Here is a 27,502-nt window from a genome sequence, read left to right on the forward strand (position 1 = left end):
TTAAGTAAGCTCGAAATCATTTTTAATAAACAAAAATTTTGATATAAATGGTTAAAGTACGAGCGTATTATGTATAATAAATTTTTTAGAATTAATTTAAAACTTCTTTGTATCGACATACAACGAATGGATAAGAAAAGAACAATAATTATGTCGGTAAATAATTAATATGTATATTTGTACGAATTATATAAATTACACAAACATTATAAAAATTTTTAAATTATAAAAATTATAAAAAAAATTATAAAAAATTATAAAAATTATAAAAAAAATTATAAAAAATTATAAAAATTATAAATTATAAAAATTAATTAATATAAAAAAAATTAGAAAAAAATTATAAAAAAAATTATAAAAAAATCAATTATAAAAAAAAAAAGAAAAAAATAATATAAACTATTTATTGTGGACATAAGAAGTTTACTCAAATTTATAAATATAATCCTTCCTTTATTTCTTTTCTCATTCAATTTTGAGTATGAAATTTTTTAAGTTAAATTATTGTGAACAAATATAAATAATTATTAAATGTAAAACCTACATTCTCAGAGCAACGGGCCTTCTCTGTACTTCTCTCTCACAAATAACTTAAAATCTCAAAAATCATGTATTAACAATTATATTAATAATTATATCTATAAAATAATCTTTGTATTTCTTAGCATATACTAACTAGTAAAATTTAATTGGTGTTGAGTTTTAATGTGGTAAAAGTATTGATTTAACTTTGTTAGAGTAATTACAATGAAATTATATGAAATTTTATAACGATCGTATATTATTATCGACTTATACGAATCATATAAAATTAAATATGCAATTTAAATTTTTTCCAATGATATTTAAAAACCATTTTATGAGAAAAACATCGAAATTGTATATCATTATATTTAATTAATAAAGTTTAATCAATAAAATACAGAGAAGAATTAAATTTAAACCCTCCATTCCATAAACAATCAAAACATTCTTTCATAATTACGTTTATGGATAAGTATTTGCATTAATGCGTATCAAATACATAATAAATAAGAAAAATAATTACTTATTTATAACAGTTAATTACTTTCGTTGATTGAACCAAACAATTAATTGAAGGTTATTTTATAATATCAATAATTTCATAAAATAACTGAAATTTTGAACATAATACGTTTTTATGCTAAATCATCTTTACTCGATAAAACAATAGTGATGCAATAAATTTATTAATAAAACGTCACAAAACGGCCAATTCTCAATATAACTATTTAAAAAAAAAAATGAAAAAATAAATATTTCTATGAAAAGAGACAAACAGACAGGGAGAGAGAGAGAGAGAGAGAGAGAGAGAGAGAGAAAGAAGGAAAAGTAAACTATCAAAATCCCAGCTTGTGTAAACGATACTGTGCTTAGTTAAAAAACTTGTGGAAAAAACAATAAAGATTTTGTTCGATCCTTGGAAGTAATCGATACTCGTTAGAATCATACAAAATGTGATGTTCCCGCTTCGTTCATTCATTAAAAAGAATGAGAACGTCGATCTATTCTCCAAAAAGAGGTTGCGCTTAAAAAAAATAAAGAATTAAGTATTCGAATAACTTTTCAAGATATTTATAGATGAGCGACCGAGTAAGTTCATCTTGTTAATTTTGATCCTCGTAAACTTTATAAAGCATTAATAACGCTAATTAGGTTTTTTCTGTGATATAACTTTTTCCTCAAAAAAAAAAAGAAAAAAAAACAAAGTAATGTTAATTCGATTACTTTACTTCAAAAGTTAATATATAATACTCTAAGAACTTTTAATGTCCATTAATCATTATTTATTATGGTTTTTTGGACTTGTTAGGTGAGAAATATTCATAAAATAATCTAATATATGGATAATATCTTTCTATGATTTATTAAATAACACAGATACACGTATATATATATATATATATATATATATATATATACATATATTTAGAGGCACACTTTTGTACAATTATTATGGAACCACTTAAGTAATCACATCACAATTATAGTCCACGTAATAGCTCGATAAAGCAAGCAACGAGTGAATCTCCCTTATTTCAAGGATAATATACTAATGGCCTACCATACTTCATTCGGATTTACCAATGATAAACTTCTAACTCCAATAAATGTCGCTTTAAATAAAACCAACGTTCGTACGGCAGTACATCATTTAATCAATTAACCTCGCACCACCACGACAGTTCGCACAACAATGCTGTTATAAAGTGGTTAAATCGGTACGTAACTTTCCACCCTAAATGCATCTCATTATGAATAAAATCTATTGAGCCAAAAGTGAGTTCTGCCCTTCTTCTTCTTTGTTCTCTTTGTTCGCTTGATCCGAATCGGCTCCACGCACACACAAACACCCCTCTTCCTCCATCCCCCGCCAGAGCAACACCTCTTCATCCTCTTTCACCACAAACTCCCCGCGCACCTTTGCTCGATCTCTATCCTACATTCACACTCTTTACATATTTTGCTCCTATATATTTCTCTAGCTATCCCCCGGATCTTTTCGCTAATAAATTCTCTTCGATTAATCAATATCGCTATACCCAAATAAAAATCCCTTTGGTTATACTCGTAAAAAAAAAAAAAAGAAAAAAAAAGAGAAAAAAAAAAGACAATGAAAATTTAAAAAAAACTTACTTTGCTCGATCTTACTATTATCCGACACACAAGCATATATTTGTCTTTATTATTATTGCAATAAACCAACAGCGTCGGCTTAATTTTAAAATGGTATAACGCATATAAAAATGGATTAGTTTCCAATTTCGCGAGGCTGCATAATCAATAAAATCATAAAATAGAAATGAAAGATTTCTGTATCGCTTGTTGTTTTAAATGAAAACTCCTACAGATTAGTCTGCGAAGCGTGAGGTGAGCGAGCAAAAATTGCAATTATCCCACGAATCGCATACTTGCAATTGGATTCTCGCAATTACCTCTCGTAATAACACTGGCAAACACAAAATTGTCGAAATATCGTTAGATAAGAGCGTAAAAATTCTTGCATAAATATAATTTAGGCATAAATAGTCGGGCTCTACGTCATAATTTCTCAAGCGGCGATTCTCGATTTAACTTGAGTCGGGGAATGATGATGATTGACCGCGCGGCTGCTTCTTTATTTCAGGGTCATTGCGTGAAACGACGTTGGAAATTCGATGAGCCGACAATTCTGTGGCACAGCGCGTATGCTTTTTCCTCGTCGGAACCTTTCGCAATCGGTTAAGTGAACACCCCCCGGCGCGCATGGGTCGACGCGTGGATAGCTTTCCCCTCTCCCTCGACGCTACCGGAGCCACGTACGGGGTAGCTTTTCGCCATTCCCACTGTGGCGCTCAATGGGAAAATCAGCCGTTGCTGCCGATGCTGCAATTTAACTCGGTAAGGTCGCTGGGCAGCCCGTTGCCCTATGGCCGTCGGCTCTACTACTGCCCGTCGATTGCGCCAATCTGCTCCGTCTAGATTTTCCCTTTTTTGGCTCATCGCGTATGAATCGCGTATGGATCGGGGTAGGTTCCGTAACCGGGCGCTGTGCTGGCTCGGCTCGGTGCGCAATTGCAGATGTGGCAAGGGCAGATGTGACAAAGGCCGAGTGTAGGTGAGCCGAAGACGTCGTGGGATTGATCGGAGAGCTACTTGGATTGGTAGAGGAAAATGCATTGGAATATGATCGAGTATGTCGTGTAGAGAGCCACGAGCGTGAGTCAGAAAGATGATTGGGAGAAAAAAGTTTGGGATGAAGAGCCCCACTCGAGACGTCGGTTCTTTAATGCATTTAATATAAGAAGCAAAAGGGTATAAAAATAATATTACAAAGTGGGCAACTTGTGATTAGGATATAGGCGAGAGTAAAATCACAGCCGAATACTTGTCTCTTGGTCCCCTCTACATAAATACAACAATTATGCAATGAACAATTCCTCGAGCTAATGTTCTAAAGCACATTTAATTTAAAAATGGCGTAGACCCTAGTTGTAGAAGTATAAGAGGCCTTTCTTCTGCCTTCGTCTCAACTACAGTTTCACACTCTTTAGCGAAGCAAATTTCACAGTGAAAGCTCGACGTTTCTTCGAATAAATAATTGCTCGGGAAATCTTGCTTGAAAATCTTAAAACTGTTATTGACAAATTTTGATATTATTTTATCGCGTGTCTTTAAGAGAGTTGTGAAGCACCTCGAGTCGCCAGTTTACCCACACGTTTAGCCGTAAGAACGTTCGACCCCCGAACGTAAGAACTGCAATAACAAATGCGTCGACTGAGAAAAAAAAAATGAATAGCCATTTAGGCTAACCTCCGAAGCATCTTCTCGCTATTTTACGAGCACCGACAGCCAGACGCTTCGGATTTCAAAATACATCCTAGAGGCTGTAACAGCGGTGTCGTCTTGCGTCTGGGGCCGCAGCGCGTTGATCCAAGCGGTCGAATATCCTTGATCGATCCCTCCGCCGTCATCGTAAACAATGATCCTTGCCTGTCCAGCAACGCCCCACTCGCATCTCTTCCTTTTTTCGCTGTCCATTCGCACATGCCTGGCGGAAAAACGGTGCGCATTTTTCTCTCGTCTCGTCTCGTCTCTCTCTCTCTCTCTCTCTCTCTCTCTCTCTCTCTCTCTCTCTATCTATCTATCTATCTATCTATCTATCTATCTATCTCTCACCAATGCATTGTCATCGTTTGCTCCCGAATAGCAGTCGATACCCAATAGACATTATAACAAATATCTGATTCGATAATAACAATTTCAATAATACATGCATTTTCTTATACCGGCCTCCAACAATTTCTATAAGCAATTTTTGAATGCCAAACATGCCATGTCTTGTAGAATTGTCACAGACTTGGTTAAAGACCGATCATTCGCCAAGTTTGGCTGAATCATTGAATTTTCTCAAATTTCACAAATTACACGATCATTATTTAAATGTCCACTCTATATCGAATTACAAGGGAAACTGTATAATGTAACTGTAAAGCGTCGAGACAATAACTATGTGGCGATGTCTTATCGGACGATAAGATTCTGAGATTCTCAGAAAAATTGCAGAACAAATATTTTGCAATAAGCTTTATTGCGAGACTTACGTTTTTAAATCAACCAAGTTCACAATTATTAATTTCACCCTTCTTCAGCATCAATTGCCGTTTGTCCCTATGAAGAAGCGCACGATTAATCGTGAATTGTGAAGAAATAAGAGAGTAAAGTATCGCTCGCTTCTTGTTCAAAATTCAAAATTCAAAAGCTGAGTAGCGCTGAGGAATGTCCTTGGACTATATTGTTAACGATTGCTTGGTGCTCGTCTAAGCTTGCGAGGAGCGGAAATGGACCGGCAGGAGCTCGACCGACCCAATAAGAAAAGTCACGAAAATACCTCATTAGGAATGCAAATATGATAATATAAGTAATATTGCTTGCGAGCAGAGATTCCCATAGGAAGAAAAAGGACGACAAGTGTGAATGGGGAGGAGGAGGAGGAGGCCCGTTGGCTCAAGTGCTTGCACATGAGGCTACCAAGCTTCATTGCGCATATCCGAGTCATCGTTGTCGAGTTCAGTTGAGCTCGCGTGCGTGAGAAACGATGCCCGGGGCATCGTAAATTGTCCCTAGGAAATCATGCCGCAAAAGCGGGAACTGGCACTGGCGCCATCGCAACGGCCGTACACCGTCTTTTCTCGGTGCCGCCTCCGACGGAAAAGCAATATTTTGTACTCGAGAGGCGACAATTGAGCGCGGTGGGTGGGGAAGGACGATGGGCGGGGTGAGGGAGAGAGGGCAAAGCCGAGGGAAACGAAGACACTCGAGACTACTTTGCTGACGAACGAGTGACTCCTTAATCCATCGCAATTGTTTATTTATTTGTAGCGTGTTTACAATTCCAGGCTCCTTTGAGAACGAAGATGACTGAGCCGAAGATGAGTGCTGATAAAGCGTGTACGTTCTTTTGCTTAACGAAGCATTCGAAATTCGTGGCATCTCTAATCATAGCCTGTAATTTAAAATAATAAGCTTTGAAAATACTCTGGCACTTTGTTAAGATTATTTTATTGAGTGTACGATCGGTATCAAAATAAATAATAATGACGACTTATTCGTATTGATTTCATGCGCACGCGCCGACGATACGAGATATACAATCATTGTTTTAAGCTTGAAACTCTTTCCTCCGGTGCAATACGCTTTCATCGACGTTGTTTTAATACTTATTTAATCATTTTTAATTTCTGGTATAAAGTCAAGATACGCCTTCATTGTTAATCATATATTGAAGATAATACATGCGTATGGTGCTGCGTTTTTGCGTGCGTGCGTGCGTGCGTGCGTGCGTGCGTGCGTGCGTGCGTGCGTAAGCGTTATTGCGAGAGCGAAAATTAACAGTAGAAATAAATTAAAAATTAACCGTAAATTCCTATTTTCCATGACAACGTTCCTGCGAGATTTGTTTGAAAATAATTAATAGACAAACTTCGTTTCGAAAAAGATTAATGATTCATGTAATTGAAAGTATTAGAAATCTATGAAATTGTCATTCAAGTTCGAGTTTCGAAAATTTAAAGTTAATAATTTTGTTACGATATAGAATATTAGAAATGTCATAGAATTTGAAAATGGTAATCTATAGAAAAGTCAATGTTCCATTGACTATATTTGAAATTCACTGGGTCGAAAGTAAATATTTATAAATTTAAGTGAAAATAAGTCATTTATCTGAAAGGAGCTATTTTGAAAGAATTAAATTAAAAAATTTTTTTTCATTAAATAATTCGAGCTTAACATATATATTTGACAAACGCGTTCAATGCTCAGAAAACTAACTATTTACAGAAAAATTAGATTTATTATTTGCGTTTTTTTATTATTATGTTTTTCACAATAACGACTATATAAAAAGTGATTCGACTTAATCGCTACTCGAGTAGCAAAAACGGTTTATTTATTTATTATTTATTTTGTAACGTAATAAAACATTAAATACTTGGTAAAAATTACCTTACTTTTTATTTATTTATTTATTTTTTTTTTTTAATTAATTTTATTGTTCTACTTGAATGTATATATATATATATATATATATATATATATATTTTTTACGACTATAATTCATATTTTTCGTAGACTTAAACTGGGATTTCAACTTTTCCTCTTTAACATTGTATCATTGTTTACTGTATTAGGATCACTTTAAAAACAATATATATTATTAGGTGAATAATCTTGCTGACGATTATACATTTGTTTAAATGCATTGCAACGAAAACTACAGCGACACTATGTTTTATCACCATAATAATTATCATAAGCATCGAATCTCCGTTGTAACATTTACGCGATAATAAAGTAAAAATGTTGTTGAAAGTAATACAAATCGATGCTAAATTTAAATATAGAAAAGAAACAAACCTATCTGTCAAAATGTGTTAAATTATAGTCTTTTCAAAAAAGATCGGTGCGGATGTTGATACATCGATATTTAATGACATTCCTCTACAAACTACTCCAAACTACATACATACACATAGCTTAGATCTATAAGGAGAAGAGAAATGTTTATTATATTAGCAGTTAAATGTATCCTCCGCGTAAAATAGGCGAACGGTTTAATTTACAAAATAAGTCTTTTTACTAAATTCATTACGATATGGATTTTACTATCAATTTGATATTTCGATTGAAATTAAATAAATACATATGAGAAATCGAATAAAACAGCGACAAAAAACAAACACAACGAACGAACAATAATATGGAATATCTTGTAAATTAAATTTATGCAAATCGCAAAATCTAATGCTTAACCAGCATTTAACATCCAACAATTAACAATAAATTGTCGAATAGCTTAAATTGTATAATTAATCGCAAATATTTGAGTGAAATGATGTTTTTATGTTGATTTAAAAAATTTGTTCGTAAGAATGTTTTATTGCTTGTTTAGCCTTTGAAAGTCTATAAAATTCGAGCCGTTAAATAATATAATAATCAAATGGAAAACTAAAGTAATATTTATCCTGCCCAACGTATCACTAACTTTCAATTTGTCCGTATATAATTGTAAAATACGGAATGTAAACAGATAAATGCGGGGCAATAGGATGGAAGAAGATGAATGTACCCAAGATATTTGGGACTGCAAGAGGGAAGAAAAAAGTGGAGAGTTTCGTGCTTGCGGCTAAGCACCTGCAGCAACTGTTTCCTTCCGACCCTCGAGTATCTTCTCCCCTCCCGTCCCCACCCCCGTCCCTGATTAATCATAAACTGCCGCATTAGTTGACTCGAGATGCATTATGCACAAACTATAGGACATGTCGAGAGATGAAATATAGTTGTTTGAAGCAGCGGTGGGTGTCTAGGATTTTTTGTGCGTATTATTGTATATTTGGTAGCTTCCGTAGTTTTAAAAGAAATTAGGTAGAATTAATGCGAGCGGATTGCGTTTCACATATTTTCCTTTCAAGCTGTCCTCGCGTGTTATTATAACGAGGCTTTAAGTAATGTCGAATGTGCCAAACGTAACGCGCGAATGTTCCAATCGGCTCGATGACGTTTCAGTTGCTTATTCACTTTGTCTTTCCCTCTTTGTTTGGCCATTTTTCATGTAAATTTTTAGGCATAAATGACAATCCCATGAGCATGAGTTATATTTAAATAATGGAAAAATGTGGTAATCGAGATTATGAGCGATGATTCGCCGATGACTCGTAAAAATTAAATTGCTCGTACGTAAGGATTGTTAGCTAAATGGAATTTCGACACGACAATCGGAAAATCAGCAAGGATTTTTATTATAAGCTTGATGTACAGATTGCGAAGCGGAGCTTGACGGTTCTATAGAAGCTCCATTAATACTCGGTAACGCAATAAACTATATTTAGGTAGCGGCAAGGCGTACTCCGCGCACAACGATTTGATATCTCGTAAAAGCCACATGGCCCTACGTATATATATATATATATATATATATATATATATATGATTCCTTCTTTCGTGCTGTCTCTCTTTCATTTTTTTATCTTTTTCTATTTTTTTTTCTTTTTTTTTTTTTTTTACAGAATCAGCTGAAAATTATTCCGTTGCTATATCTACAAATTATTATGTGGAAAAGCATAAATTTATGGAAGTTTGAACATTGAAATATTAAGAATCAATTATTACTAAAGATAGTGGGCACGTTGCGCGTTCGCATATTCTACATCTCAATCTCATAAGCAATACATATTTATTTCAAAAGTAATAAAAGTTCTGATCTTTTAACATAAAAAATGTACTGTACGGATGGTAAATTTAAAGTTAATTTACGATTTATCAGACAGCTCGTTTATAAAATGCAAAATTTTTTCTAAATATCCTATATCATTCCGCTAAATATATATAAATAAATCTTGTCTTTAATTTATATTATAATTCGTGACGAGATTGTCAATAATACCCAATGTTTATATGAAAATTTTACTTCTTATTTTCACAAATAAAACGTGTAAATAAATAAATTATTCGGTTGAAAAGAGAAGAAGAAACGGAGACTTTTCCAAACTCGTACTTCCATCCAAATAAATTATCACGAAATTTACAAATTTATCCTACTTTATCTGGCTTTTTTTTTCTTTCTTTTTTTTTTTTTTTTTTTTTCAAAACATACAGGAAATAACTACTAATTGTCATTTCCGCGGGCATTACCCACAAAGTAGACCATTTTTCTTACGTACACATAAACAGAGAAGGGTCGAGAAGTAAACTTAAGAAGGAATGAGTCCGAGCTCTGCAATACAACATTAAGCAGCTTCTGAAATTTATTTGATATAGTATTACTTGAATGTAATACTCATTGTATGTGCTCGTTTATTCGATTCTTTCCCTTAAGTATTCCGAGAGGAATATTTATCGAACATCTTGTAAACAATAATCGTGAAAAGAGAGAAAGATTTTTAATAAATATTGATGGTAACTTAAGAATACGATAAAGTGTATTTTGCCCAACATTGATTAAAAAATATGATTTTCCAAAGTACGATTATTTTATCACTGTATTATCAATAACCATAAGTATTTAATATTTAAAATTAATATAATTTACTCGAATTATTAACGCGAGAATGATAAAATAATATAAAAACAAATAACAAAGCATTACATTTGTATACAAAAATCGACTTAGGCTAACTTAATAATTAATTGTTAATAAGAAAATGATCTATTGTGTATAGAAAGATTGTGACGCGTAGTAAGTGTGACCGGCGATTTTCTTATGAAATCACGCGTGCAATTAGAATGTCCATACCAATCTTATAATTATAATCTCGATAATGCAAATATATAAATAACAATTCGAGTATCCGAGTATTTCGACATTTTTATCTAAACTTGTGCCCTTGTGTTTAAAACGTAATATCTCATCCCATTCAAAAATTGACGTACCATGCACCTTTAATGGCATAGTTTCGATGGTGCGCGCAATGCCCGCGCGATAACGAAGAACATTTATTGATAAAAAAAGAAAAAAAAAAAAAAAGAAAAAAATGAAGAAAGAAAGAATGAAAGAAAGAATGAAAAAAGAAAGAAAAAAAAGAATGCTTAATAAATCGCATCTGACCCTGGAGAAAGAAACCAGACGCGACTCGTGGATGATTAAAATGCGCGGGTCTCGCATGCCCAGGAAATATTTCGAAAAATATCGTCGAGAAAGTGACGTCTTGCGCGGGAGCAACTTTGTCTCGCGTCAATCCTCCAGACGAATTTGTCGAACGCGCGCTTCCACGGCTCTGCATGGGAAATTTGTCAAATAACGAACTCCCTAGCCACAAGTATTTCAGTCTTTTTCATCCCCCAACGATCCACTCCTATCCTAAAAAGTGGAAAGTTCAGCGCAAGCTCAGCTCAAGCTCAGCGATACGAAAGAGCACACTTGTATAATTAATAATGCCTAGGGCCTAGGCCGCTTAAGGCCCTTTCATCTTTCCTGATGACGTTCGATAGTGTATTTATTGCCCGTGCGCGGGCACTCACGATTATTACGATTACCGATACTCGGTCTGCCTTCCAGCCATACCTATCCTAATAATTTTGTTATCTATCTTTCGTAAGAATGAGAAAATATTAGCAAGAGAGTAGGAATGTATTAAGATTGCATGAATTTAACAATGTACAGTGAGCTTTCTATGCTAATCCAAGTTGTCAATTATATTGGGGTGATATCGTCGTTTGACCACGTCTCTAAAATCATAAACAATATAACTCACACACCGAATAAAAATAATTTGTGCCCAAAGCTTTCGTTATACTATTTAACTCCAACAATCGCTAGTATCGATTTCGTATATGATAATCCGGTGTTGACAAAAAACAAAAACAGAAAAGAACACAAGAAAGAAAAATTCGAGCAGTACATTATAAGATGGAAGCCGTGTGATAATATTCAAAATCAATGGACAAATAAATGATTAAATAGTATGTATAAACGAGAAAGAAGGATGAAAAGTAATGACTAGGCACACGATTCCCCACTCTCGTCCTATGATATCTATTAAATAATCATGGTAATAAAGCCAGTGTATACGAACGGGTAAAAGTAGCCACAGGGGAGAAAGTACTGGTAACCAGACGCAGATGATGTTGATACCGACAAGGGGGAACTCGTTTAAATGAGTCGTCGCTTTGCGGATGCTCACGATACCATTCGGGAGGCTTTCAAATACTGCCTATCTCGATTATTGAGCTAAATATGGTCGTATTAACGGAGAAAAGCAAAGTGTAGAGGTCTTTTGGCTTTTACGGCATCCATGAACCTCTAATGGCCAAGTGTGTGCTTTCGGCTCTCAGGTGGCGACTTTATTTATATAAAGAGCAAACCGTTAACATTTTTCCAACAATTCTACAAATAATTTCTTTTTTTTTCTTCTTCTTTTTTTTGTTTGTTTGTTTGTTGTTGTTGTTGTTGTTTGTTTGTTTGTTTGTTTGTTTGTTTGTTGTTTTAAATTTGTTTGTTGTCTTATTCTTTGTTTTGTTTTTTTTTTTTATAAATTTATTTATACGACTGTGATTTCGATTATCGGGGTGTTACTTTAAATATTTTAATTTTATATCATTAATACGCAAGTAAATTAGTCGATAAATAATGGTATTCGATAAATTTCAAATCACACTATACATTGTAAACTGTAAGAAATTCATCGTTTAAAGAAATATGTTTGCCGTAAATTTACATTGAAATGCATAAATATATATATATATATATATATATATATATATATATATATATATTCATGTTTATCAATTTTTAAATATTCAATAAAAAATAATTAGTTGAATGATAATTCAATGAATTGTTGTTCTTAACTTTCTTTTTATATTTTTTTATTAATTTACTCGTGTAAATCACTTTATTCTTTTAGTTAGTTATTTTTTCTGTGTAAACGCTTCCATACTTGTACAGTTAATGAGATTTAAGTCTAATCGTAAAATTTGTTATTGTACTTGATCGTTACAATATTTATTTGTTTGTAATATTTATTCAAAAATTTTTAAAAATTATTATTTTTTTGCCATTGTTTTTCCTATTTAACAAAATTCTATATTATACAATTTAGCTTTTTTTATTATGACTATTAATTTCTTGTTTAATTGTGAAAAATACTTTATTCACATATTAAATGATGAGTCTTTATTAAAAAAAAATGATTTATCATTTCATATATATATATATATATATATATATATAAATCGAAATATATTTTGATCGAAAAAATACTTTATGAATTCCTTGAAGTTTGCCGTTAAATCGGACCGATATCTATCTTGAACTTAAATCATTTACGAACCAGTGAGCTTGCGGATACACGTGTGAGTACACTAATGTTCCGTGGTAATTTCTTAATAAAGAACCACAAGAGAAATGTACAACCTCAACAAGCACGGCTGAGGCGATGAGAAGAGGATGGGGGAGGCTAACGAGAGAGAGAGAGAGAGAGAGAGAGAGAGAGCGGTCTTGATCGTGGTTGGTGGTTTCCTTCAATTTACTAATTGAATCGTCAGATACAATCAGGATATGAGCCAGTGAAAGAGTAAGAGTGTGGGAGAGCTAATAAGAGAGGGAGGGAGTGAAACGGGGAGAGAGAGCGAGAGAGAGAAAGAGAGCGCGCGAGAGAGTGAGAGAGAGAGAGAGAGAGATTGAGAGAGTGAGAGAAGGAGAGCGTGGTAGGTAGGTAGACCGAGACAAAGCCACGCCTCTTACAGGGGGTTGGGCCTATTTGGCAGTGGCGCCCACCCACGCTTGAGATTTTTCTGGGCTCAGCATCTTCCACTCGACTATTCCGACTGACGTTCACTCGCATTGTGTCATCGAGCGCGCACGCGTCAACGGACACTTAATCCTGGCTCGTTGATGTTTCCTGCCTTCTAATATCCTTCCTCATTGTCGGCGCCAATTGCATGTTCAGTGACAGTGTGATTTGTTTTGATTTTCACCTTCCGTTAGGATACATAGATAATCGCCCTTCTCATGTAACGAGAGTTTTTACAACGCAGTGCAAGGAAGTGGGTGCTCCTTTTAATAATCGACCTTAACTTAACCGGTTGATTCGAGTTTTCAAGTTTTCATTGGGTCATCGAAGACGTCGGCATGATGATCGGAGGTTACGAGTTTCAAGCTGATTATTACCCACAATGGCATCAGCCCTACAACTACATCACGCAGTTACCCTACGGTTAGTTAACATTCTTCGTCATTATTATAACTGTTTCTTTGTCACTCCTATAGAGTTGAACCTTTAACACAAAACATTGCGAGAACATTAAATTTGCTCTTTTAGAGATGTCTCATTAATTGTAAAATTAAACTTTTATGCTCGTGACGCAGAAGCATCGATATGGTAAAAATTAATCGTTTCGCTGCTAATTTTATAATCTCATACATTCACAAAAACATTGCTCTTAATCTTCTTTTATACAAAGTTCTTCAATATAATGTGTGTATCTCTGGATTCGCGCAGCTTAATCATAATTGCATCTTTGCATTTATTTTTCGACATTTAACAATATTTTTCGACATTTAATATGGTAACGTAAACGAATTTCAAAAAATCTTTCATCATTAATTATCGGATAACGTATTCATTGGGAGGGTAATCGAAATGTCAGTGACTAACAAGTATCGACCTACGCCGAATAATTAGTAGCACATTTTGAAGATCCTCGTAAGTTTAAGTTGTCGAAGCCGTAAATATGGGCGAGCCTTTCAGCGAAATCATAAGAACGGAAATATTATCCTCATTTCCAGGACTGCCGGACATGGACAGCCAGTCAACTTATTGGGGTGCGGACTCGGGCATATCCGGCAGCAGTTCGGGAGCCGGTAGCCCCGCAACCTCGACACCTCCTCTCATCGAAGAAATCGGTATACAAGAGCCAAGCTACTCACCTCTACAGCAATATTCCCTTCCGTCGCACAATGGTCAACAATCCCAGCATCACCACCTCCATTACTACAGCGACCTCATCTATCAGCAACAGCAGCATCAACATCAGCAGCAGCAACAGCAACAACAACAACAACAACAACAACAGCAACAACAACAACAACAACAACAACAGCAGCAGCAGCAGCACCACCACCACCATCACCATCACAACCACCACCAGCAGCAGCAACTACACCAACAACATGACAATCACCATCATCATCAGCAACAGCAGCAACAACAGCAACAGCAGCAGCAGCAGCAGCAGCAGCAGCAGCAGCAGCATCATCGTCACCAACAGCATCAGTTAACATCACCGAGCACCAAGGAGCATCACTTGGAGGACCTCCAACAGCAAGCCAGCGGCTCGGCGACGTTGCTCCAACAGAGTCCTGCCTCCATTTTACAACAACACGTCAGGTGCGTGAGCGACGGCCTCGGATTGGTCGTGAGGCCCAAGCGCAGGAACACGGCCAACAAGAAGGAGAGGAGACGCACGCAGAGTATCAATAACGCCTTCGCTGATTTGAGGGATTGTATACCGAATGTCCCCGCGGACACGAAGCTCTCAAAGATTAAAACTTTGAGATTGGCTGCGAGCTACATCGGTTACCTAATGGCGGTGCTTGACAGTGACGAGGGCGAGGAGCCGCAAACCTTCCGCGCCGAGATCCTTTCCAGTGGCAGGAGAAACAAATCACAAGGCAGTTTGGTAAGAATGATCATGCATACAATTGGCAATGTATGTAGAATAATTTTAAATTTACCGTTACAAACGTGTGGTATAATCGCGACGCGATGTTCACCGATGCTGCGTTATACAAAGAAATCGCCGATTTATGTAATAATTTGGCATTTATTCGAGCTTGTTTATAAACAATGTATAATCAGTATGCGAGGAGGATAATAATAATAATAATGGAAATGCCGGCCAATCCGTTGGAATATTAAATATCGATATTCAGCGACTAGTCCTCTTATTTATTTCATGTGTATCAATAAAATTGAAAATAATTACAAAATGTTCGATAATCGAGCAATTGCATTCATAATAATTAAAATGCCACATTATAAATAAATAAATAAGATATTGCTGCACGAAATAATACTCTTAATTATCAACCATTAGGAAGTAATTTCATTAAGTAGAAGCATTAGTTTGACAGATCAAAACAACATTGGCATATCTCTTTTACTTTCAAAACAAATGTAATCTTTACTTTCGAGTATAAAGATTATGTATAAATTTATTTTAGAGAATATTTATGCTTAATATTAAAAATAAATACATAATTCAGGTGTAATTAGAAAACTATATGCAAATTGTAATTAATCGGCGATGCATTGCATCGCACTCATGTTAAGGATAATCGTCTCTACATTAAACCATAATTACACGTGTTTCGTTCAAATTTGCATTTGGAATTCTATTTGGATAATCAGCATGTTGAGAACGGCGGGTCAAGCTCTCCAACATTGTTCCAATTTCAACATTAACGGTTCACGAGTATGACGTTTATGGGACGATAACTTTTCCGTGTTTACACGTCGTCCTTATAAGCCTCCGAAATAAACAGTCAACAATATTGTTTATGTTGCAGAGCGAGGCAGCGATGCACGTAATGGGGATGCAGCCGGAGGAGACGAGCAAAGCCAAAGGACGAACGGGATGGCCACAGCACATGTGGGCACTGGAATTGAAGCAGGAGCCACCGACGACGAGTCAGTTCCAGTAAAAAAAAAAAGAGTAAAAAAAAAAGGAAAGAAAAAAAGAGCGGCGGCGATGGTGATGGGCGGGGAGGGGGGGGGAGGGGGGGGCAGGAGAAGAAGGAGCTATCGGAAGGAGACGGTGATATATGGCCTGGCAATGACCAAATCCAGCGTTCAAGCGCATAAGTAATTTATAATAATACGAAAGGGTACTCTCGTTTACGGTATCCTTATCATGTATATATAGTGACACTTTGGATCTCATCTTTGAATTATTGCAAACGAACGAACGAACGAACGAACGAACGAACGAAAAGTTGTAAATAGAGTACAGTACAGAGAGTGGATGAGTCGTTTCTTTTCTTCTTCTCCAACTTTTTCTTTTTCCACTACCACTACTACTACTACTACTACTACTACTACTACTACTTTTTCTTCTTCTTCTCCTTCTTCTTCTCCTTCATCTCCTTCAATTCTTCTCCTTCAATTACTATGTTTAATTAGTTGTATTACTTTACTTGGAAAAGCCAAAGAAAATGATGGAAAAGCATGTACTTAAAATCGTAATAATAGTTTATTTGATATTCTATAGTTTGTTCGGCACTTAATAGATGGTCGAACGTCACGCTTCTGTAATATTTTGTATAAAGTGTAATTTATATCTTATCGTATTATATTAATATAGAAAATTAACGGAATAAAAGAATACTATTGTATAGCGATTTCGTATTATTTTGACCTCATGACTTTGTCAATGTTGGCGAGTGTTCGAAGCATACAGGCATCGCAGCACAATTTCATTAAAAAAAAAAAAAAAAAAAAAAAAAAAAAAAATCTTGCAAGTCTTTGAAATAACTTTGCTATTTTTAAAGCATAATTCTTGAAAGCTAAACAATCCCTTTCTAATGTTCATGCCACATTTATTGGAAGCTCGCGCGTGCGCGCGCGCTCGCTCGTCATAAGAAAAATACTAAGGCCTCTTGACTCTCAAGTTTCCCCCAAAGATCTCGGCCTCGGTAGCTGCATGCTTTACTTTTCAGCCAAGAGTATCTCGATTTGAAGAAAATAATCCACGAGCACTTCAAACATTAAACTTAAACTTGCAATGAAAAGGAAACATAAGCCCTTTTGATCGATCCACATAATATACACTCGATCTCCTCTAAACGACTCAACAAATAAACACATAACTTCAAAATCACTTAAAAGTCCAAAAAAAAAAAAAAAAAAAAAAAAAAAAAAAATTATAAAATAAAGGGAGATCCTGTGGGTGGAGAGGGAGTGGGAAGATAGAGGGAGAGAAAAATATCATGTATCATATGTGTAAATTCAATGGATTAAAATTTTTAATGTATACGCTACAATATGTACTCGGTAGGGCATATAAAGTCGTTTATTTGATTTTGAAAGAAATTTGATTGAAGGGGATTATCCGAACTTATTTTCTTAGCGGATCTTTCATCGTTCGCCTCGAGTTCGTTTAATTCATCAAAATCTAAATATTTACTTTGAGCCTTTGGCTTTAGAAACCTTGCCATATTCGTCGCGCTATCTCTCCGAATCATCCAATTTCGCAATTTTGTTACATTTTACTTGGCCCCCGACGAATTGTTACAAACGGCTCCCGTTATAAACGCCACATCAAGCTCACGCATTTCGCGAGATCTCTACCCACAATGCACACATTAATAATTAAGCTCGTCGCATGGAACTTTGAAGGGTCCGAGGACGAGCGCCAATAACAATATAGCGCCGAACAAATGGTTCTTTTGAGCCGAGGAGCAGCGGAGTTCGGAGAAAAGGAGCAGCCAGCCGAGCCTCGGCGGCCATAATTACCGCGATTGTCGGGAGGATCGGCGATCGGCCCACACGAGCCACACGAGCCACACGCACGGGCTTACGTTACATAACACGGCCACGACACGGCTCGGGAGCCTCCCGGGATTTCCTATCGCACGTGCGAGCGTCGTCGTCGTCGTCGTCGTCGTCGTCGTCGTCGTCGTCGTCGTGGTCGTCGTCGAGCCGTCAAAACGAGGAAATCGCCGTGTCGGCGCCAGTAACTGATACACGCCTCTCGTATTTCGGATATACTACCGCGCCCCGGGTACGGGAGGCTCCCCGTCGCATCTCGGCTCGACAAGAGATAGGCACAACGGAGAGTGGCGCAAGCGCTTCCGTGAGCGGGGTTGGGAGCCGAGGCCCTGGGGACCATGACACGGGATACGCGAGCCCCAACACGTGGTCCTAGGATCAACGGGATGCACTCGACCACTACGAGAACACTTTCTCTCCACGGCTACACAAAAATTTTCGCTAAACGAGCTGCCGAGCGCGCGCGCGTGTTTGTGTTTGTGCTTTTGTGTGTGCGTGTGTGTGTGTGTGTGTGTGAGAGAGAGAGAGGACAGAGAGAAGAGCCGTTATTCATTATGGCCTTTCGACTCCTTCTCTTTCGGTGTCTAGTAGAGTTAGTTTATCGTTGACGTGAGTCCAGCCGAGCGAGCCGCCTGTTGATATTATTGCTCTATCCTTTTCATGCTAAACGAGGAGCAATATAATACACGTATACGGTATTAACGCCCACGTTTGTCCTTTCTTTATTTCGGTCTTTTTTTTCACTTTTTTTCTTCTTCTTTTTTTTTTTCTTTTTTTTTTTTTTTTTTTTTTGTTTTTTTTTATAGCTGTGGCTTTTTTATGGCTCTGGTGAAAAATATCGGCACCTCGACCCGACTCCTCTGCCCCTCCCTCGCCCCTCCCTCGCCCCGCCAACCAATGGATTTTGCCAGACGATCTAGCAGGACAATATCGTTGGAGATGCTTTTACTTAACACGCCATTAATATACATTTGTCGATTCTTGTGAGATTTTAAGTAAAGTAGAGAGATATCCGACTGACTTTCACTCGTTCAATAATACTGACACGCGGATTATTGTTTGGGCATTACACGTGAGATGAATTCGTATATGTTGAAATTAGTAAAATTACAGACGATATTGAATTTCTCGTTTGTTCTATAAGATCGCATAGAATGTACGACCCAATGCGAATGAGATTCAAATGTAAAGGATCAAAGGTTGGCAAAACTTAGGATATGACATCGTAAATCCGTCCCTCGTTCATTGCGCAAATAAATCGACATTGTTTATTCGATTGTCTATGAGATTTATAACCTTTTCGGTTTTGGTTTCCCTGCTCAAGCCGAGAAATCATATCATTCGTATGACTTTTAAGTTCTCGTAGCAATTTTCACGTTATTTTCAATCCCCAATGCGAGCGCATAACAAATGTCATTAAAAAGAAAAAATGCAAAAGTTTAAAAAAAATTCATTGTTATTTTACACTAAAATTTATTATCAACTCTGGTATAAGAATTTCACTTTATTTTCACGATAAACAATCAATATTCGTCCATAAGGATGCGCCTAATTAATCAAGACAATATTAAAGTATTATATTTCAAATTGGCAAATTCAATATTTCTCCAATTAGTAATTAATTTTCAAACGTTTCATTCTTTCAAGTAAACTCTAATTAACTCTCAATTTATGAAATCGATATCGTTTAAAATTCAAGTATTTCTTCAAATCGAAGGCAAAAACTATTTACGGATAATAGCTATATAACGTATTAATTAATTGCATGCATTAATATGCCGATGTAATGTTAATTATGTAATAATACATTTGCCCCTCGTATTCCTAATCCTTCAACTATGAACAATACGCACGCGCACGCGCAAGCGCACACATATTTATTGCTATTTATCTTATTTTACTTATCGTCATTATTAATTAGAATGAATGTAGAAAGCATGGACGACGATTTCAAGTGGGCGTTCTCGGTGATTATCACAACTTCCTACTTACTAATAAATAATAAATATACATACGCTCATTTATATAAACATTATATTTTAAACATTAAATTTAAACATATATTTAAACATTAAATTTATTTGAATTCGTTATTTATTCTTAAATTTCAATCAATTTTTAACACAATATATATTGTACTATGACTACAATATAGCTAAACAACACAAGTGCAAAAGACATTCTGAATATAATAGAGAGCATTATACATTTTATGTTTCTTTAAACGGACGAAGGATGAATATTTCGTTTGACCAAGTAACATGAATTTTTGCCTCGCATTACTTGCCGCTGACTTAAACCCTTTGTTTTCTCAGTGCTCAAATAATGCCTTCTAACTCGTCTCCCTCCCTCCCTCCCCCCCCCCCCCCCCCCCCCCCCCCCCCCCCCCCCCCCCCCCCCCCCCCCCCCCCCCCCCCCCCCCCCCTCCCCCAGTCTATATCATATAATTTAATTTAGCTAGATAATTTGGCCATTAAACTTGGATCTGTTAATCGTTAAAAAGGGCAAAATTAATCGAAAACGGGCATAAATGTTCGAGGAGACGAAGGCCTCCAGATGAGATGGATGCCCATTGGAAGGACAGTGAGAGCTACCCGAGTGCGCGACAGAAAAGCGCAGGATCGCGATCAGCGTCATAATGGCCGCCGGTAACCCCGACGAATAGGGCACCGACGGAAATTGCGTGAAACTTATCAACTGGGCGGAGCTTCCGAACAGAAAACCCATATTTCTAATACGGGTTATTTGCGCTTCGCGTTTCATGCATCGCACAAGTAGGTGGAAATTAACTTGCCTTGAAGTGATTACTATAAAACACTTGTACTCGAAGTGGAATTCACGTGCGAGGGTGCAAATACCACGTTAAGTGCAATTTATCTGGCTTATGTAATATTAGACAAATTAAAATAATATTATTTATGATATTAATGTGCAATATTATCGAGGATAGCTGATAATCATATTACGTCGCTAATCGAATTGATGAAAATACGAAAAATATCTTCCAAAAATTCGTCAATTATTAATATCCGTGTATATACCATTTTAATACCAGTTAGCGCTCATAATATACGATGACTATTTTAAAATGTAATTAAGAATAATTACGTCGTACTTTGCGAAAAATGCGAGAATATCGAGTAATGTTTACCAAAGTAAATAAATTCCCTCCTGAGAAATAATTTCTGCAAATGATTAATGTTTCATTAAAATAATCTGTAATTAATAACATGTTTATTAATCTTTCTTTCTTTCTTTTTTTTATTTTATTACAGAAAAAAGTACTTTAACGCTTAATTAAGCAATTAATTGAATTAATTGGATAGCAATTCGCATACTTTTTATTTTGTAATTAATAAACATCATGTGGAATGTTTAGATTGTTCTTGTGCGCACTTCAATATAATCAAAATACTCGGATAGGAAATTAAATATTATTTTGCATGTAGCTATTAGATTGGAAAACTGTTCTTTAAAAAGAAATCAATTTCGAATGAATTAAAATATAAATATATTTTGTAGACTTGTTAATGAATACTAGATATTTAGTTGATTAAACAATTTTATTTCATTTACTTTAATGGTCATATTTTAATAAGTAACTTATACAATTCACTAATTCTAAAAGAATATTCCAATAATACATATACATTAATTACTTACATTTTAATGTATTTCCCTTGAATTATCTTAAAAGGACAATAATGTAATAAATAATATAAAATTGATATTACTTGGTTCTTTTTAACTTCTCATCAGAGTCAGTAATAATTCATTAAATATTTAATTGTAAATTTAACAATATTTTTATAACACGCGTAAAAATCATAGATGATTTAATATTTATTGTCAACATGAGTATAAACATTTATCATCGCATAAATCTGAATAAGAATTTTATAAGCAAGTATTTCTTGTAAATTTTATAATACGAATACTGTTAAGAAAGTTATTTGTTAATACAAAAGAATTTTTAATACGAAAAACAACGTAAATATTATACGATAATAATTCAATGTAATAATAATGATTATTTGATTGCTTATTTTCCACGTTTCATTAATTATTACTTTAACGAAATAAGTAATTATTATTAATAAATTGAATTATTATCTGAAAAATATAGCATTGCGTAGTGAAATATAATAATATAAAAATACAACTGATAACGTTCTTTAGCGATCCACAAAATGCATAAATATCACTTTTCACGATTAATAATTAATCTTAAATGTTCGCTTAAACTTTGTTATAACTTATAAGTATTGATAAACGTTAAAAAAAAAAAAAAAAAAAAAAAAAAAAAAAAAAAAAAAAAAAAAAAAAACAAAAAAAAATAATAATAAATAAATAAATAAATAAAGAATGAATCATTATTGATTGGCTCTGTAATTCTCTTGCGTGACGAATGACCAAATTAATTTTTGAAGTCTTGTGTATAGCTAAACATCGCCTAAATAAACGCAATAACTTCTTGCGATTATATAACGAAATTTCAATGAGATTTATATTACGTAATTATAAAATTTGTCATTCTAATTGTAATAATCGTTTTTATAAAGTAAAATTGATTACCATTAGTTACACAGCGAATAATTCTATATAATGCATTTATAAGATTAATCATTTATTTGTTGGATTAAATGTTTCACAAAATGCATAGTTAAGAATAAAATACAAATAAGAAGGAAGAATATTCAATTACAGGCCAAAGAATAAATAATATTAATGATTGTATTTATCTATAAGTCTGCATATTCTTAAAGTTCTCGCTAGAATCAAATGAATAATAAATAAAGCTTTAATGATTTTTTTTTTCTTTTTTTTTTTATTACTTTTTTTTTTCTTCTAAATAGTCGTATGTAATTTTAAAATGGAATTCTTGCTTTCGCTTTCGATTCAGCAATTTCTATCAAAGTTATCATTCATATCTATCATAGTTCTATAATTTTCTATCTTACCAATAATACAAGTAATTTCACAATTTCAATATTTTATCCTACTTTAATTGCATAAAAATCAATGCGCGAGATGATACATAACAATTGTACAATTTTCATAATTAATTTTTTAATATAATACCATAATGATTAATATCTAATTTATTGTTTTACGAATTACGATAGTTTATAAAATAAATTCAATGAATTGTAACGAGCGATAATTATACGACATGTAGAAAAGTTTACATGTGAAATTTCGTGTACATATATGTGCGATAGATTATAATATAAATGGTTTAATCGATAACGATTACATGGAGCATTATTCACATCATAATATTTAATAACCATTTCATTTTAATGAATATACGTGTGCTTAAGTATTATATATATATATATATATATATACATATACGTAAGCACGCACTTGTGCATGCGCCTATGTAATAATGCATCTATATACGCATGCACAGATATTGTATTTATCGGCAAATAGTAAATTAATAAAAAATATTGAATCAGTGGGTGTGTGAAAACTTTACATTGATTGCATTATAATCAGTTGAACTTAATTAATTAAATTGACTTTTATTCGCAATATTTTAATAGAATTTATTCACAGGTTATCAACAAAAAAAAAAAAAAATATTATAGATATAAAACTTGGCTTTATTAATTATATAAGAAATATATAATAACTATTGCAAATAAGTTTACAAATTAATATTTTTAACACGAAATAAACAATGTCTTACATGCAACAATGCTCCTCGTTATAACAAGATTAGTTTCAAATAAACGGAAGTTTTTTTTTCGATGCTTTAAAGATCTTTAAATTTTTTTAAAAATTGAATTTCTCCGTAAACAATAAGAAATTGTCAAAACAAAAAAAAAAACAAAAAAAAAAACAAAAAAAAAAACAAAAAAAAATAGAAAAAAAAATTAATGGAAGGAAGAAATAGTATTCTTCTAACATGAATTTATCTTGGATTTATTTAGCGTAAATTTTCAATTGAATACTCTACACACTAACGTGGGAATTTCAGTCACGAGACAAAGTGAAAAAGAAAATATTACATCAAGTTGCGATATTCTACACACAAGCAGATACGAATCTCGGCTCAAGTAATCTAAATAAGCCTATATATATATATATATATATATATATATATATATATATATATATATAAAATATTAGTGTCCTGTATACATGAGAGCTCGTGATGAGGATTCCACACGTGCTTGTGAAGAGTTGAAGGCGCTGGACGTAGTCGTATAAAAAGTCATGAAACGGAGGTTTGTTTGCTTAGGCAAAGTATCGAAAGTCCATGCATCGCCGATCATAGTAAAAAAGCGCGAGCGTTATTAAATTGCGTGGGTGTAAGTGCAAATGCGTGCGAGCGCTATAATGTTCACGCATACCCGTCGTTCAGTTTTTTTTTCTTCTTCTTCTGCTCTTCGCTAGCTTTTCGTCGATAAATATAATATCTCAATGCATATATGTACAATTACGTAGACGTTTATATACGTTAAGAATAACGATCCATATAATTGTATTTTTCGTTACTTGAAAATGCTTAAAAATATGACCGATATATTTTGCAGAATATACAAGAAATTAAGCATCGCGTCTACATTGTTTATTATAGGAAAGTTACATCCGTCAAAGAGCATAATATTAATATTATCGAGGCATTATCGAAGAATAAATGCGACAATAAATTACAGGCATAAACAGGGTATAGTTTTAGATTTCGTATATACTGATAACAACTTTTTTCAAAAATTAGATAAATAAATTATTATGCAGAATTATTTGCTACGTGTATTAATGGCAAATGAAGAATTGTAAATATATGAAATACATAATGATGTCATATAAACAGTTTTTACGTTTAGTAAATACGTTACGTTTAATAAGCTTTGCTTTTTATTTACGAAAAGTTAAAAGGATTTCAAGTAATGTAATTCGAAGGAAATAAAGATATTGTAATTAAAATTTTCAGAGCATCCAGTAATGCGTTTAAAAGTTTAAAATGTAAGTTTGAATTTCGAGTCGAGTCGACGATAGTTGTAAAAAATATTGAAAGTTATTTGTTAGTTGTTTGTATTGTGCAATGAAAACTGATAAATTGTTGGTACGAGAGAGAGATTAAATGGAAATTCTTCCTTCCACTGACTCTCAAATTTAATTCTATTGTCGATCTCTGGCAAATAGAGAACTTTGACACAAGACATTCGGATCAAGGTTCGTAATATGAGAGAAAAATTATCTATCGAATAATTAAAGAAATTGGTATAATTAAAATTAATTAATTATATTTAAAGATTATATTTCAGTTACTCTCTTTGCTACTATGTATATATGTATATATATATATATATTTTTTTTTAATATGTACGTAGAGCTTAATTTATACAAGAGAGCAGCGTTTGTCAATTTAAGGTTTTGTATATTCAAGTTTATTTTTCGGTTTTATAAACTTTAAGACGTGCTAATTTGACTATTAAATTTAGTCCGGCAATACTTACTTTATTATTAAATATACAAAGTTTTCAAATATTAATTCGTAGCAAAATAAGTATCGATCAGCTGTGAAAATATGAAATCGGCCATTTAACCGATTTAAGCAATAGTTTTTTATTAATTTATCAATTTCAAATTTCAAATTTGACGGTAACGTTATAACAATGTTATTCTAGAATTTTTCATGACAATATTTCTTTATAATTTACTTATGAATATTTTATTTAATATCCCCGAGATTGAACTTTTTTTTTTTTTTTTTTTTTTTTTTTTTTTTTTTTGATATAATCTTAATTATCCGCTTATTATTAGAAATGTAAGGAATAATCAGAGCATCGATAAGAAAAATTAATATCTTATTCTTTTTTCACAATTATTGTTAATTATAGCGAAAGAATTTGATTATTAGCTGAGATATAATTGCTTAAGAATTATATAATAAAACTGACTGTCATAAAATTATGATTAAAGGTAAAAAAAAAAAACACACAAATGCATAATCCCCTTTTATATCAATGTAATTTCACCGATTATTTTACCAAACAATAATAGAGAATATGTTGTTTTAATGTTATGCATTATCACCCATACCGCGGCTCCCTTTTGCTCTATTATTAAAGCGCAGGTGAAAGCTCTTTGATCCGACAGGCGCATTAGTTTATCCAAGCGAGACTTTGAACTTGTGAAAGGCAGAACTCTGAGAGCTTACGAGGATTGGATGACGTTGTGAAGCCAAGATGTGACAAGCTCAAGTATGTATTACAAGCATCGCTCATGAATACATGGTCTAGGCGGATGTGAGTGCTTGAAAAGACTAGTGTGTGCGAGGTAGCAGGGGATGAGGGATGAGGATTTCGGTGCGGGTAGGGGTGGGGGATGGAAGATCATGATGCGGGCAAATGAGAGGAAAAAGTTGAGAAAGTACCGACGAAGTCTTGGCGTGGGCGTACCGATGATCCCTCTCATTAATTAGTTTGACGTTTACGTCATAGTACAATACGGGGATCTAATGCAGAAGATATTTGAATGGAATGGCGATTTGTTTGAGCAGTGAAGCTTAATTCATAAGCCAGAAGCGACGATACGAGACTGCTTGAGACTATTGAAAACGAGCGGGAAAAGTACGCGAAGTTATTTCGTACTTTCTGCTCTGCTGTTAATAGTTTATTTGAAAATCGACGTACATAATTGGCAGATCTTTAATCGAGAGTTATCATTACGCGACAGGCGTCATGTCGAGGCTTTGACATTCTCACGTAATTTCGTCATTTGTTTTAAATCACACGGCGGCTACTGAAATCTAGTCGACTCTTCCGAACTCTGACAATGACACATTTTCTCACACCCTCTTTTGAGCATCAAACTACGTCATGATCATCATTCGAATCCTTGAATTTTAAATAGACTTTTCCTATGTCTCGGAAATTTTACATCATTTGTCTAGTATTTTTATTTTTATTTATTCATTATTTGAAATCTGATTGCATAGAAATGTTGTATGTCTAGTGTTTTGGATGTATAGTAGCCGTATTAATGAAATTAGTGAGCTAAAAATATTGTCGTCTATAATGATATAAAGGAGAAAAGTCTGCTTATTCATTTATAATTATGTAATTAAGCAGGTTTTTAATCGCCTCAATAAACAAAATCGCTAAAAGCAACTCTACATATTCAGAATTGATCGTTACAAGGGTAAATGAGTTTGCCAATAATATTTCTAATTCATAGTTTATGTTTACAAGTGTTTTTTGTTTTTTACATTTTCATTTGTTGTATATTTTAATATCAATATATATATATATATATATATATATATATATATATATATATATATATATATCTATATATATTATAAAAATGCAATTTCAGAATTGCAATCCATCATGTTCTACCGCTATTCGTTATTAATTTCATTTGTGAAAGATTCACTTTAATCGTTCTCTAAACAAATGCAACAATATACACCAAATTTAGTTTGATTT

General features: G+C 33.8%; 1 protein-coding gene across 1 annotated transcript; it reads left to right on the forward strand.

Moving 5' to 3' along the window:
* The first annotated feature begins 13,357 nt into the window (after nucleotides 1-13,357).
* Hand (heart- and neural crest derivatives-expressed protein) lies at nucleotides 13,358-16,220 on the forward strand. The gene is made up of 4 exons (XM_011500227.1): nucleotides 13,358-13,715; nucleotides 14,288-14,526; nucleotides 14,707-15,180; nucleotides 16,070-16,220. The coding sequence occupies exons 1-4, from the start codon at nucleotides 13,631-13,633 to the stop codon at nucleotides 16,202-16,204; spliced, it is 933 nt and encodes a 310-aa protein (XP_011498529.1). The 5' UTR covers nucleotides 13,358-13,630; the 3' UTR covers nucleotides 16,205-16,220.
* The last annotated feature ends 11,282 nt before the right edge of the window (nucleotides 16,221-27,502 follow it).

This window comes from Ceratosolen solmsi, unplaced genomic scaffold (assembly GCF_000503995.2).
Source record: "Ceratosolen solmsi marchali unplaced genomic scaffold, CerSol_1.0 scaffold41, whole genome shotgun sequence".
Taxonomy (NCBI): Eukaryota; Metazoa; Arthropoda; class Insecta; order Hymenoptera; family Agaonidae; genus Ceratosolen; species Ceratosolen solmsi.

Excerpts from the sequence above, each read along its gene's own strand:
- Hand (XM_011500227.1), top strand. The coding sequence starts at position 13,631 with ATGATGATCGGAGGTTACGAGTTTCAAGCTGATTATTACCCACAATGG. Across the intron at positions 13,716-14,287 it reads CATCACGCAGTTACCCTACG|GACTGCCGGACATGGACAGC; the intron begins GTTAGTTAACAT and ends CCTCATTTCCAG. Across the intron at positions 14,527-14,706 it reads TCTATCAGCAACAGCAGCAT|CAACAGCAACAGCAGCAGCA; the intron begins CAACATCAGCAG and ends CAACAGCAGCAA.